A 15,834-nucleotide genomic window follows, 5' to 3' on the forward strand; every position below is an offset into this window, starting at 1 on the left:
AAACCTTATAAATTTTTACCGTTTTTTTAAGATGTTAATTTTTTTTTTCTCATCTCGCCAATTGGCGTTTCACCGGTATAAAATGAAAAGATTCGATTTTCCGCGGTGCTATAATGCTATACGTTTATAATCCGTAACGGAATTGTGTGGTAGTAATAATATAGTAACGATTATGATAACGATGCCGGTAATAAGCACGTCAGATGTAAACGGACGCAGGGAATTTAACAGACAACCGTTTTTACAGGTTGCAGCAACCGCCCATTTCACATAATGCGCCTCTTATACACGTTCGTTTCTGCATTTCTACACGCATTATACAGACGCAGATGTAGGCACGAGTAAAAAACTTCACGTTTCATTCGCCAGAATTAAGCTCGCTATGGCTGTCGTTATGATAAAACGAAACGAGAGTACGTTTATAAATTATGATACATATACAGGGCTCCGGTCTTTTGAGTGGTGTTTGTTTATTTAAGATTTTATTACAGCCAAATTTTAATAGCTCAAAATCGTGGGTGAGTGGATTCGTATTAGAGGGGCATACCTAGCCCTAAAATTAAATCCAGACGATAGCGCACATCAAGTGGTTGTACATTAAAATTAATAAAGTAATTGAACTAAAGTTGAGTAGTTTGCGAGTGTGTGTGTGAGTGTAGGGTGCATTCTCAAGTGTTCGAATCATGCTTAACGACCGTATAATGCAATGAATATCTATGACGAAGGTACATCCGTGGATTGGAATCATAGAGCTGTGCAGTTTTCAGAGAAATTATATCCGAAGACGCGAGCTTTGAATTTCGCGTTTGAACATGTTTTTTTTTTTTTTCTTCCTCCTTTAAATATCTCGACTCAATGAGGGCAAATTACTTCCATTTCCTACCACCGAGGTAATTTTCTCTCTTCGGCCATTACGGCTAATCCAGTTAAGTATATGCGCGGTACAGAAAAATACGAGGGAAAAATATGACGGAGATTGAGTAAGGAAAAAATTTATAAGCAGTTATTCTACACCGTGATGAATGATCTAAGTTAAGCTGATCTAAGTCCAGAAAACATACCTTGAAATACTTTTACGCCCACTCAACGAACCAACGCAATGTTTGACAATGATTCTAATTGCAAGCGGCGTATCGTGTTTACATGTATGTAGAACGTAGTTCTATAAATGTGTGTAAGTATACACTTATGTAATTACATCTAAACTCAGCTAGGGATCCCAACATCTAAACACGATTTTCTACTACTCGCCATTTTATTGTTAATTCAGTCTGTAATTCATTTCACCGACGAGTTTATTTTCGTTCCACTATTTCAGTTACAACGGTTTAAAGAAATACCGTACTTAAAATATCAAACAATTGTACTTACAGCGAATAATAGTTACGCATATTTTGGGAAATTGTATTTGAACAATTTCAAGAGAATAGAAAATTCTGCGAAAGAAATTTAATTCCCGTTGATTCGAGGAGATAAGAAGTTAATCGAAAAACGAACATCTCCCCGAACAATCTTGAATCAAGAATCCAAGCCCTTCGTCTCATTCGGTACTCTGCACAGGGCGATGTTAGAAAAGAAGGGAGAGCCCAAAGTAAAACACACCCTTTCACCCTCAAACTCTTGCGAGTCGGCGATTGAAGAGGATGCGGATAAAATAACCCGGTGTATACCTATAAAAATGGATTTTCCCTAATTCTCTCACCAGGCGAATACAAAATTTCAACTAAACAAATATTCAAATTACGGCATTTGTGAACGAGAAACGTTAATTATACGGCATAAATGTGACATCGATAATAAGAGAGAAAGAATAAAAACGTGTCACGAGAATTGAAACCCTCGAGAGGCTATTCAAATTCTAAGACAAGTGAAAATTTTCAAATTATCACGTCCATTTTATTCCGACCATGCGCGAAGCAAGTACGATAACCTCGTCGATTACATATTCAACGACATTTGTGAATTAAATTTCACACCACCGCCACCACCACGTATGTAGAATGATACTCCGTAAACTTTTATCAAAATACATAATAAAACAGTTCACGTAAGCCTAATTGGACAGCTTTAGATAATGATAATAAAAGTGGTAGAAAAAAAAAAAAAATCACCAAACACAATCTACTTCTTCGGTAATCGAAGGCGTAGCACCCATGCAGCCCCAAAAGTACCAAAGTACCGTTTCACCCGAATGAAAAAAGGTTTTGTAAAATGAAACGAGACAAAATACGTTCGTCCCTGTTGTTTGATACACGCTTACGGAGGCCTTGTTTAAAATTGTTGAAATAAAAGAAACGAACGAACAAGAAGCACAAAAAGTCGATAGCGCAAAAAGTTGGCACAAATTCGTGTGAAAAAACAACAAACAAACAAACAAAGGTAATCCTCACCTTGGCCATCTTCGAGGCGATCACTCTCGGCGGTCGGAGGGCCAAACCGGTCCCTGCATTTCCATTCCCTTCGTTTTCGCGGGGCCTTTTTGAGGACCGAGCTTTCGGACCGGCTCCCGCTGCGTTTTCCTTGTCGGCTCCCTCTCGCGGTTTTCCTGGGCTTTTCCTCGAGGGTGGATTTTTCCCCCCGTTAATCGGAGGCAGCGCGAGACTTCCGGGTGCTCTGATCGTCTTCGGATGGCTGATTTCTGCGGCGGAATTCACCGCCGCCACCGCCGCCGGGGGCCGTTTCGATACCGTGATGGTTCCGTTAAGCGCAGCTCTCTGCCCCGTCCTCGTCAAGGTCCGACCTCGTACTGCCGCCATGGCGCCGACCCTCCTCGCGACGCCGCCTCCACCTCCACCCCCGCCGACGACGACGACGCCGCCTCCATCGCCGCTGCCCTCGTTGATCAATACTCCAGCGACGCCAGCACCGGGAACGCTGCGCGAGCCCATCTGCAAACACCAGCGATATCACTGCTTTGTTGTGTGTAACGCGTTAGCAAGCTAGGATCGGCAACGCGGAACTGGGAGCTAATATTTACAGCATTTTGTACAATTGGTTTGGCCTTTTTTTTTCATGATTTTTCGAAGGGAATCGGCCTGGGTCGAAGATTGGACGGACCGAAGGATGGAGGCTGAAAGTAAAGGATTTTTGAAGAGGCGATGATATGGTTTTTTCAAATCTGAAACGGAGAAAGGCGGAAAGGATCGGATGTCAGACAAAACTAAATGTATAATGTCAAAATACAGAATCGTCAGATTTATTGGAATGTGGATTGAGATGTGAAGAATGATCGGAAAATAGAAAGGTCAAGATACCGAATTGTCAAAAAAACCATAATAGCTAATTCACACTGTTTCAAAATGTCAGACACATAGGCAAAACGTAGATGGGTAGAAATGTGGAAGGTTAAAATATCATCTCCTGAAAATTCATTGGCAAGCAATTTTAGGAAGTGTAATTAAATGGTCTTAGCAATGTTTTATAAATCCTGTAAATATCGATTAATTACCGTTAAATGCAATTTTTCAAAGATAAATCAAATTCGTCTTATCCTCAGAATAAACATTTTTGTATCGGTACTTTGCGAAAATATAATTCACAGCAACAGTTTGTCAATGTACCTGTAAAAACAAAGTCGAAGACTTTCCAATGGTAAATCAGTTTTTTTTTTCGTACATACTGGATACACGTTTTGTGCAAAATAACGGTATTACCGGAATCACAATATTTTTTTTTCTTTACTTCCGGACGGAAATCATATCGCACCGAAAGCTTTCCCTTTTTCCGAACTACGGAACGAATAAAGTTACGACCCACAATCAGTTTTGCATGAGTTTTTCGCACTGTGAGCATTTCGATCGAGGTCACGATCAATGTTTGATTTTGCGATAGGTGTGGACGCGTTATAAGTTTTCATAAAAATCACTTTCTTCACCGGACTAACGCAAAGAATTTTTCAAACATGTGTCTCAGTCGCGATAATGAGAAAATTGCATCAGAAGATTGTTGGCGATTCTACATATTTAACTTTTCGATTGATGATTTGGGTAAAAATTCAAATTTCACTGAACCAATTGCATCGATGAGAGTAAAAATTACTCGACACGGAAAAACGGCAAGAAACTCGTTGCCTTTGTGAACTTAGGTCGGTGTAATGTTTATCCAGTTGGTGCGCAATTGAGTAACGTATATTCCTTTGAATTCCGTATAATAATCACATTTCAATGGTATATGTATAACCGTAAATATTCAACTGTTGATCGCATTACAGCGTTGCGGTGTTAAGCCGGGAAATAATTGATCAGGAAATCTACTAACACGGCGCTTGCAATGTGCACGAGATAAATCAATCGTCATCGTCGATAAATCGAGAGGCATTTGAAATGAAGCGTCGGAATCTTTCAATCGCATGCATTATCATCCAAAGGTGAATTATTCCTATATCGAATAATGAGGAATTATTAGCTGCGTCGAAAAACATGCCGGTATTAAAGTAGCTGATAAACGTCTAAAATGATCAAGACAACTTTGATGTTCCGGGAATTTTACAAACGAGTATTGGTTTAACTTTTTATACGGACTAAATCGCACGCTGACGTAAGTTTAGTAATATAATTCACCGGATTGTCACGCGCACATAAAATACAGTAGCTCTATAACTACGTGTGTAAAAAAATAACTCGAGGTAAAGTTAAGCGATGGAATATAGTATTAACCGATTTCCCTCGTTTCAATCGATTCATTCATTACTTTTTTCGTGCAGTATCGAGCTATTTGAATCAAAACTTTGTTATTCAGATTAATGTCAAATCGAGAACGATCTCATTGATTTGAGTGATTAGCGGGGAAAAAAAGAACTCGTTTTTTATCGACAAAGCGCAAAATGAACGACTGAAGGAATAAAATCTTCACCTACGTCCATTTCTTTCCTTATTTTTCCTCCGAAGGCTAAAAGTAAACGGTCGTTACTGATCGACGACGCCATAACTCATATCGCCTCACTGCCTGCACGGCTCGTCACCTGCAAACGAACTGCTCTTAGTCCGCAGGAGCTAGGCGCAAGCGTATGTGAGCAGGGTAGGTATATCAGAGAAATTGTCGCATTTTTTAAGATTCAACATTATTCAACCCTTAGATATTTCATTCGTAATGCACGAGTTTTATTCCTTTTTTATTTTTCATTCAAACTTTGACGAAATTCAGGCATTGGTGGAACTTACTGAAATTCACGCGAGACGCGTGAAATATTTTGAGCGAAACGAGCGCGTGGCCGTTGAAAAATTTTGGAAATGTAGTCGAAAATTTATATACATTTCCAATATCAGAATTCTTTTAAGATGGAAACAACAAAGCGGATACAAGAATATGATTTCTGATATCAGATATTCGAGGAACTTTGTAGCTAACAAATCAAAAGATGAAACAACGTCGAGTGAAAAATTTAGAATCGTGAGCTCTTGTCGGGTTTCGGAATTTTTTCAACTTTTTCACACTCAAAATTCGTGGGTCAGAATATTACTTAATTAATATTACCATTTGTCAAAAGTTGGTAAAAGGTATTAAGTAACTTGAAAATTGCTGCATACTTAAATGATCCGAAATGTTTTTAAATTCACAGGAGGATCTCCAAATTAAAGTACCGCTTAAAACTTATCGCATATGCACACCGATAAAACTGCTCAAAAAAAAAAAAAAAAGAAAAATTGAGTATATCATGATTGTTCGTTTAATTAAACGAGTTAATAAGCGCAAAATTCGAACATCTATAATTCTGTGGCTACGACTAGGCGACTTGGGCAAAAAAGAATATGTCCATTCTACTTCCTGTAGTACAATTCATACTTGCAAAACGAAAGAGTGTAATTACTCGTGTAAGGATGTTATATTTAATCGCGAAATCTCGCACGAGACGAAACGCGTTATATAATTAACTCGAATACACATTTTGCGTGGGACTCCTTACCCACTTTTATCGTAATGCGAAGGTATGACGTAGGTCGTAGGTACTTCCGTACCCGCAAGTTTGAGTAAACCTATTTCATTGTACTGTACTGCAGGTCCGAAAAAGGCAGCGCAACCGTCGGATTGTTGCGTGCGCGTGGAGTAATACAAAGAGAAAAGAGGTCCCGGAAGGATGATATCACATTTCGGGGTAAGAGCTACGCCCTAGGACTCAGGGACGGTTTTAGAGGTTTCAGAAAGTAAAACATGGATTAAAGAGCACAATTCCAGGAGGAGCGTGATTAATCCGAAACCTCTGCACGCGCGCTTGATGACACACGAAAGTGGCAATGTAAGTGCTCAAGAAATGTGTCGCCATATACAGTTCAAAGTAAAAAGTGAAGGATAACGAATTGCAATTGTGTTTGTGTAAAATTAAAGCGAACTGTTCAACGCTTATGCCAAATATTTTGAAGCGTCAAGACAGAAAGGTGTAAGATGAAAGTGAAAATTATGTTAAAGGCTCGAGGAATCCTTTTTCTCGTCTGCAATCGTGCAACTAAATTCGTACCCTTCCCAAAGAAAATTTCATTATCTGGTCAGTGAAAACAGCGAATCTACTTTCGTTCGAGAAAATCGAGGATAATTGGGATTGCTTGAAGTTGTACGATTGCCGATGGAAAATGAGATGCGGAAACGAAAGGATTTATGTATGCCGAAGTGACTCTTCGTACTTGGGTAATACTTTGACAGCGAATCGCGGTACCTAGTTTCGATTATTAGTTGTTTTTCAGGGGGGGGGAAACGAGCCTGCAGACAGGCCGCAGACTGCGCGGTCTCTTCCCAACGGCTCCAGTAATCCGGTTTGTAATTTCCGCCCATTTCCCTCGCCTGACGTGCGAGGCAATTTCAATCGACCCCCACGTAACACCGAATCCATCGATTACGCCGCGCTGGACCGCAAGGAAATTAAAGAGATAAAAATAAAGAGAAACGAAGTTGATAAAACGCTCGCGTCAAACGTCGCAAATGCAAACACCGCGGGAAGTGAAAATGCTGCTAATTTTTGCTAAAACTTCTTCAAACATTTTTTTATAAACATCAACTAGAGGTTAATATGTCGAGTAGAAAATAAAAATTACTATGATGTATTTCATAGCTATATTCTGTCAAAGTACCTTGAATCGCTTTGATGTTGGTGTATCTTATTACAAATATCACGGTGATTTATCTCGTCCCTCGAAAGAATGATATATACAGAAATATTATATACAAAGCTTATAGAAGTTTCGTCAAAAAAAAAAACAACCCCAGACTATTCTAAAAAGCCGAAATTTTTTCAGCAGTTCATATTGCAAGGGTACGTATTTACAAAAATAATATTTGATCAAATCGAGGTACCAAGTCAAGGTACAAGTAATAGTATATTGTGCAACTAGTGCGCGAGTTACACGTCATTTGATCTATTCTTTCTAACGGAAAAAAATAATTGAGACTAATGCACGAGAAAAAAATTTAGTTGGCGAGGACACTATATAAAACAAAACCCTAACTGCCGGCGCTGATAGCTTGAGTACAATGAAGTTCTGGCTATTTGCAGCATTGCCAACATCGTTCAATTGTATTATGGAATCAGGGCCTGAGATTCGGTATTTTTATGGTGCATACAGGGCCGTGAATCATAGTATTTTCATGGTATAAATCATACTAGGAAAGAAGAACAAGATAACGAGTGAAGATTATTCATAACTTTTTGTCTTCAGACACATATTTGTTTGAATAAAAAATCGAAAAATGTTCTTCATAACAGCTCTTTGAAGGAGAAAAAAATTAATCAACGAATAAAGTTGTGTATGTATCGTATGCAGCTTGAAATGAAATGCTGTACGTTAATTCTTCTGAATAAAAAGGTCATGAAAAAATCACCCAATCCACCAAGAGAAAAAAAAGCTAAATATCAATTCTCAACAACAAAACTGCGGTACAAATTATGGAATAAATTGTGAAATCGTCAAATTATGGTACATCTACGGGGTATGGTATACGTACATTAATATATGGTACGATTCCTTTATTATGGTACGTGTTGGCAACACTGAATATTTGTGAAAGACTACTATTGGAGGCTATTCGCCCTATTAGCGGGTAATAATAGTTTTTGTTCTCTAGTGGAAAAATGGTTCGTTATTTCCCAACATGCTCGTAATTGATTTAGAAGTGGCGTTTTTTCTTCATAATTTCACCAGGAGGCAAAAATCGGCTATTTCTACGTTTGAAGTTTGGAAAAAGCTTATCCGATCTTTCAGGCTGAACTTAAAAACCAATCGATCAATTATTAAAAACAATTACCTCAGCTCGTAGCAGGTAAGGTTGAAAATTCCCTCTCATGGCAGAGCTTGCCAAGTTCGAGTCATCATCGAGGTGGCGAAAAGTAAAGCGCGGAGCTTTCATTCGTCGGCGTTTGAACAAACGACGGCGGTGTAAGTGGAGACACTGCACGAGCTTTCGCCACGTAAACACAAGCGATGCATATGGATAAGCAAACCGCGATGCACTGTCACGTAAGAAACGGGTTTTGCGATTTACGCTGCGTACTACGTCGTCTTACGAGAATCGCACGCCTGGGCAACGAGTAAAAACGGGAATGGAAGAAGGTGGAGTTCGCGACACTGAACCCGGCCGGGTGAATATCGGAATATTCGGATGGTGAAAATCGACACCGAGGTGTACGAGTGAAAATAAAAGAAGCGGTGTCACACGTGGCCGCGGCGGGCGCGATTCTTACCTCATTCGAAAGGAATGATATTTAGGTATATGCGTAGATAGAAAGGGAAGCGGGCACGCGACATCGGCGATCTCTTTTCCTCGCGTGTGTTCCTCCGTCGGTAAGAGCGAGACGGAAAGCGGCCGCTTCTCCGTGACTCTGAAGGCCTTGATCGCCGGCTTCGGTTTTACTCACGGCCTCCGATCGTTACGAGTACACACCTATCAGATAAGAAAGCGGCTGAACTCGGCGTGTCGAAGGCCTCCGTAGTCGATCCGCGTCGTCAAGTTCGTATGGCGAAGTCGCTCCGCCGGTAACGTAGCTGCGAAAACTCTGGAGGTTAGGTTAGGTTAGGCGGTCGCCAGTTTCCTCTCTTCTATCTTCCAACGTGGCTGCGAGATTCTGACGAGACTCTTGCTTCGATGCGGCGTGGCGTTTATCACGTTTACGCTCAAGCGTAAATGTAAAAACTTCTCACTTGCCGCGCATCCGCCATCGCCGGTTATTATTTCCTCTGTCGCATTATCGAGACCTTGCTGACGTCCGTTTCTGCCAACTTATGATGAGCTTTTTGCTCCTCTGAAAAACTCGCTAACTTCCAGAGATCGATATTCCGGCGCAAAAAATCCCGGGACAAGTCACGAGATACTCGGAAAAACATCGCGGTCGAACAGTTCGGTTCTCCAACGGAAATCGTTCGACTTGGTGCTGCAAACTCATCGAATTATACTCCAATTATGCGCTGATGTTGACTCTGCATTTTTTCGGTCTCGCGGTGTCTTCTTCAGCCGATTATACACGCGGTCGAAATATTTCCTATGTAGAAAAATTTCTATAACCACGGGTGTTTTTTGTTTTTGTTTTCAATACTCTGTGGAGAGAAGTTGACGAAAACCTCACGTGCTGTTAGAAGAAATTTTTTAAATCGATCTAATACTTTTCATTCGTTAGATTCTTTGATCGTGAAATTCTTCTGATCAAATTTTTTTTTCATCATCCGTGTAACACTGATGTAAATGAATTCAAAATCTCGTGCGAAATATCAACGAATTTTCTCCGCGGGGTTTCAATTCATTGCACAATCTTCGTGGAAAAATTTTGGCGCATCACGACGATTCTCAAAAATTTTCGTACAAAGTTTACACGATATAAAGTTTTCTGACGAGGAGAAATGTAGTCCGACTCTAACACTTCCTGCAGCTAGGATTACAGTCGGTGAATGAAAACCGAGCCCGCGGGTCTCGCCTGCATATCCTGCGATCGTGCATCGCGTCTTCCGAGTCAGAGCGTCGGATTTCCCCGCGCTGTTCCCGATGCACTGGAGTTTCTGGTTGCGGATGATGTTGGAGGGAGGCTACGACTCCAGTCGGTCCTCTTTCTCTTTCTCTCCGTCTCTGAGTCACGTGGGGAATTGAGCTAATTTAGATCGTACTTAGCGACGAAATTATCTTCACATACATATCTGTACGCGATGTTGTACACACTTGACGGAAATACACGCAATGTCGGTCTAAGCCCTACTCCACGTACCTAATATACCGGTCTTCAAGTAACTCGCATTTAAGTGAATGAATTTCGTCTAGTTCGGCTGTAACAGCAACATCGTACACTGAGAGAAATTTTTAGTTCCGTTTACCGATCAGTCTTTCACTATTTTCATTTTTTACCACAGTCGAAAAATATAGTTCTAGGTAGAAAATGAAAATTAGTTTTCTAGCTGTCACCGGAAAGTCTAGTATCTGTCACTATTCTTTCTCATTACGATCACTGTTGCTATATTTTCTTGTAACTGTTGCGAAGATTTAATGCTTGTGCAACAATAAATTGACGTTAAAGCCTTGTTTAGCTAAAAAAGTAGAGTAAACCGAATAAACTGATTTTGCGTTGCAATTACCAAAAAAGGATCGTCAATAACGCAAAATGGTTACGTGTACCTCGTTTTTCGTCATTCCAACAGTATTCAAACAGTTTTTTTTTAACGATATCTGGTTTACTGAATTTTTCTAGTTACTGTAACAAATGAAATTTTTCTTAGTGTAATATTACTATATGTTTGAAAATTTCATTTCAGTGAATTTATGCTATGAGAATACAAATATTCAAAGAATTGTTTCAACAATGAGCGTAATGACGCAGAAAAGCAACCAAGATGTCACGAGAATCCAAAAATATGTCACACAAAAATCTTTGAAGGAGGTTCAAAGGAGGTTTTAAAGACGTACAAAAGGCGTGGTTTTTTCGACGATATCTTTGCATTTTTTCGAAAGTAATACAAAATAAAAATTCAAAAATATCAATCGATGTAGAGACGAAAATTTTCCACACAATTGAATCATTCTTATTATAGATACGTGGTAAGTAAAGCGAAGACTTATAAATGTCTACAATAAATATTAAATGAAGATAATTTTTTCGCTAACCCGGCACGTGTTTGCCGAAGTGATAAACACTCGACGGCAACCGACAAACTGCGAGGTTTCAGTACAAGGAAAGTGGATAAATAGCTGTGAAATATCTCGGGGTATCTCGTATGGACCTAATCGACTTTTATTGGTCGTCGCGGAACGAATTGATCAGCTGCAGCGATCGTATGACGCCTGATCGTCGGCGGATAAAATATTTCCAATTGATAACCCTTCGTGCCTGATAGCAAAAACGAGGCTTATCAACATTCCAGCATGTTCGATTCGTATAATTAAATATACCTTCCCATGTTGTTCGTCCTCTCCATCTCAAAATATTTTTTTTAAATAAATGAAATTTATGTCTCTCCATGGCCTGTCGTATTTAAAATTCCTGTACAATATGAGGAAAAGAATATGGTTCCGAAAAATTTAACGCTCTTCTTTGACTTTTGTCCGAGATTTTTATATTCGCGTATTTCGTATCGACACGATAATTATTATATACTGCAGTAAAAATTTGAGACACAGAATTCTTGAGGTACAAGTTCAAGTTCGGTTCTCGCATTTACAAGTTTTGGAAATTTCGACATTACTTTTTAGACTCGAAACGCATTGTGACTACGAGCGAAATATATTTATCTCAATTAATATGAATGTAGGAAATTGATTAATTAATCTCTCTCACAATCAGTTCGTGTGATTGAACGGGCTGAAATTGGGTTACGCAGAAGAAAAAAAATCGCAGAGCAATATGCGATAGCAAAAACGTCCGAATGGAAGAAAAAAAAAAAAAAAAAAAAATTTTCAACGATACCTTCAAGCTTAATGATTTTAAGACGGTTACTTAATTTATATGAGCCTAGTCAACGCTGGCCCAACTCGCTTATAGTTCAGGTTGCCAAATCTCAAGATCTCGCGTTCAGGCTTGCGGATTGCGCAAGAGGCTGTGATTTTTAATTGATAGTTCAGTTTAAGACGCCGGGTTTGCAAGGCCTGCGGAATTATCTATGACGTAAGATCGGTGTTCGCCACGAGAATCAACGCCGGTAGGTAAGCAGCTATTTGTATGCACAAGTATTACACATATGCATACGTTGTACACGCATATTCTGACAGTCCTGAAACAAATCAGCGTGACTACAATCTCTGCTTCGAAACGTCACACAATTATGCAGCGCGCGATGTTTTCCTCCCGCAATAAAGGAATGACAGATTTAAAAATAATACAAGCAAAATAGCGTGAAAGAGAGAAAACGTAAAAAACAAAAACAAAACAAAAAAAAAATAAAACAACGACCAACGAACTAAAAGGTAAAATAAAAAGTACAAACACGTCCGACGAACGCCTAGACATGAAATATCATTCGGCATACATTTATACACATATTATACTTTTAATTGACCGATCATACTGCTATTTGAGTCATACTTGATAATTGAAAGTGATTCGGTATTACTTCCTTAGCTCTGCGCAAGCTTACAATCGTAAATTTGTACAGTTATGTTACGATTCGAGGACGCCATACCTGAGTGACGAAAAGAACTAAAAAATAAAATTAAATTAAATACTCGAATGGGAAAAAGTATCGGCATTAATATGCATGTAGGCTCGGAAACGATGTCGAAGGCGAGAGTGTCGATTGATTTCGGACTGTGTATTTTATCATAAATCGGTCAAGCTATATGGCACTCGGACGTATTTTTGCACAGGCTGTATGATAAAAGGAAAAAAAAAAAAAGTTAAGTAAAGAATTCCTCCGACTTTTTCACGGCTTCCGGTTCGATGAATACGTTGCTCTTCATTTTCTCACCAAAGATGTAAGTCGCACACAACTTTTTATTTCTCTTTTATTACAAACCTTTTTGTTACGCGACTAAATCTACATGGTAATAAATGAAACCGTTTTTATTTAGTTTCCGATTTGAAATATCTTTTTCTACCAAGTTCTAAAATATAAACTAATTTTTGTTTTACTTCAGCTTGCCTTACTGGCATATTTAAGGCATTTGCAATTTCTCTAACAATAAATTTCACGATCAATATAAAACGCGGATATTTTGAACGATAAAAATGTATGAAATTTCGGAAATTCGGAGAGTGATTCACGAGTTATCATTCACTTTCGAAACTTCCAGATTTTGAGAAGAACAGTTTACGTTTATTATACAATTCCGTAATTCGGTATAAGCCAGATAATTCTGAGGTGAATATATTACACACAATTTCTAGAAACACAGTTAAACATACATTTCCGTGTAAAAATATTCAACAGCGGATGAAAATGTGATTTGATGAATGTAAAAACACTCGTAAAAATTTTACCAACCAATAAGTAACGGACCAACATTGTAAACTATAAGTTTCATAAGCCACTCGAAGCCAGGAATAATTTTGCACAGAGAAAAAAAAAAAACGCCGTATGGAAGAAAATCGCAATTCGATCATTACACAGACTATAGCGAGAACCGTTTCGGACCTTCAAACCCGTACTTCGAACCTGACAAAACTGCTTTTCAGGTACAAGAAGCCACTCGAAAGGTCAACGAGATATCCGTTGACAGCTTTCTACATTTCGCTGTCAAGCACGTCATTTTCGACCTGAAAACGGTCGCGGCATCATAAAAGCGGCAGCGCACGGAAGCCTGTCTTCGACTGATATTTCACTTGCAATTAATCCTGCAGCTTGATGCACTAGCGATGACCACTGAGCTAGAAATAATCGATGCATCGGTTAATCGTGTCCGAAAAAATGATCGAACGCGACTCGATTGAATCGGTAAAAATTAATCGATTATTTCGTTTTTTTTTTTTTTTTTTTAAACGCTGCATTTGAAACCAAATTTTGGTAAATTTCAGTACGTAGTCTTAATAGCGGAGAAGTGTTTGCGATAATTTATAATTTCATTTAAAATATATTTCAATTTCCGGTAAAAATATTCATTTATTTTTCACTTATTGTATCAAATAGGTACTTGGTAAGTAAAAGAATGATAATAATTGATACTTTAATCACATGAATTGATATTGTGTCGCGTCATTCATAGGAGTAGAAAACAAGAATCGATTGTGAAGAAAAATAATCGAGTCGGTCGATTAATCGAGCTGGAAAAATAATCGATTTAATCGAAAATCGATTGGTTTTGATCATTCTTACGATGCAATTGCGAGTACACATCGGGTTTTTACAAGTGTTAACATCGCTGTTTTGACCTGAAACTGCACGCAGCGCAACCGATACGCAGTTTGCGTGAAGATAAGGCTTCTGTGTGAAATTCACACGTACAATATGCATGTGTGAGATATCGATAGATTATGCATTCGCAACGTGGCAACTCGGCTTCGAGGGTCTCGTGTACCTACACAACAGGTCACCCGCTGTTTATCGATTTCAAATAATTACGGTTAAGCACTCGACCCTCAATTACGACTGGCTCGTGTAGCACAGCGTGTGTAATGGAGAGAAATAATTGAAACGGTAAATTATGATCTCAGCAGGAGCTCTGCCGCAGAGTCTTCGATAAAATATTATCGAACTTTAGCCTTTTGACAGTCTCGTTCAGTCACGTTAACCGATTAAAAAGCCGTTTCAAACCAAGTTATCGACAGGACAACACGGGTATATAAATGTAATACCGCCAATTTGAGCGAAAAAAATTACCCGATTACCGCAGCAATGAACATTTTCAAGCTGAGTTGGAAAAAATTTTGAAATATGATACGATGGTTGGTACGAGGGTGAAAATATTTTCACACCTCAGGCGGACAAACTTGTAAGTTGGGGGTTGAGATTTTTGAAAACTATCCGTTAGAAAGGAGCGGCCTGTATACAGGTTCGAAGTAGAGAATAAACACTCCTGACACACTTCAGTCAATCACTCGTTGATCGGAAATGAAAATTTCTATAAATCTCACTGTCAATCGCACTTGATCTTCACGCACGAGTTCTCCGCGATGTTTAACGAAAAATGAAAGATATCGAAGTAGAAATTGTTCGTATATATTATTATTATTATTACTATTATTACATACAATACTTTTGTTTCGACGAATGCAGGTGAAATCGTCACGATCGTCACGATCGTTTTTCTATTTCATGTAGGTGTAATAAATAATTTCACGCCTACGAGATAACGGAATGTAGACGAATTTGATTATCTCTCGTACGAAAAAACGCGGGCGATTTAAAATGTATGGTGAAAAAAATTGAACGAACAAATAACGTTGCACAACGGCAATGGCTTACCAATTTCCTTTTTTTCCGGTGATTTTCCATGGGCTCGAAGCACCGGTCTGCACCGAGCCTGGACAACGATCGAGCCGGATTTAAACACTGCAGTAATGCACAAACGGTATTGCAAACGCGAAAGATGAGCCACGAGCACCTGTTTCCGTGCCGGCTAAACTGAAACTGAGCGGCTCCCCGAGTGCGGTATATTGGTACCTCTAACCACGGTGCGGGAGTAGGGAAGAAGAAATCGCGTGTAGAAAACAAACTCCAAAGCTAATAGAAGCCGAGAGGAGGATGGAAGCGCGAAGAGACCGGAGAGCGATAGGCGCGCTTAAAGGTCATCATCGCAGGCGGTTTCTGGCTCTTAAATCGCGTCGGTAAACACGGGTAAATAATATCGCGAATTTAAAAACGGCCAATCATCGCCCGGAACGGGGGGGGGAGACCGGCAATAACAGCGGCCAACATCATCCGCATAATAAGGTGTGTTTGGGCCGGTTAATAATAAGGATTAATAACGTATCACGATGAAATCAAGCTCATTGTTACGGCCGAT

The 15,834-nt window shown here is 39.3% G+C and overlaps 1 protein-coding gene across 6 annotated transcripts in view; it reads right to left on the reverse strand.

Annotated features, from left to right (window-relative positions):
• Nucleotides 1-15,540, reverse strand: part of LOC107223557 (serine/arginine repetitive matrix protein 2) — a 72,620-nt gene extending 57,080 nt beyond the window's left edge. For 4 of the 6 annotated variants that reach the window (XM_046733796.1, XM_046733801.1, XM_046733800.1 and 1 more), the window contains exons 1-2: nucleotides 8,230-9,522; nucleotides 2,391-2,888 (exon numbers count right to left, since the gene is read on the reverse strand). In XM_046733796.1, coding sequence (XP_046589752.1) covers nucleotides 2,391-2,888; nucleotides 8,230-8,331 — 600 coding nt within the window. In that variant the 5' untranslated portion in view covers nucleotides 8,332-9,522. Of the gene's footprint in view, nucleotides 1-2,390; nucleotides 2,889-8,229; nucleotides 9,523-15,293 lie in introns of those variants that run through there. The other 2 variants (XM_046733799.1, XM_046733798.1) reach the window with 2 other exon arrangements.
• Nucleotides 15,541-15,834: the final 294 nt, after the last annotated feature.

Source organism: Neodiprion lecontei, chromosome 3 (genome assembly GCF_021901455.1).
Source record: "Neodiprion lecontei isolate iyNeoLeco1 chromosome 3, iyNeoLeco1.1, whole genome shotgun sequence".
In the NCBI taxonomy this organism is placed as follows: Eukaryota; Metazoa; Arthropoda; class Insecta; order Hymenoptera; family Diprionidae; genus Neodiprion; species Neodiprion lecontei.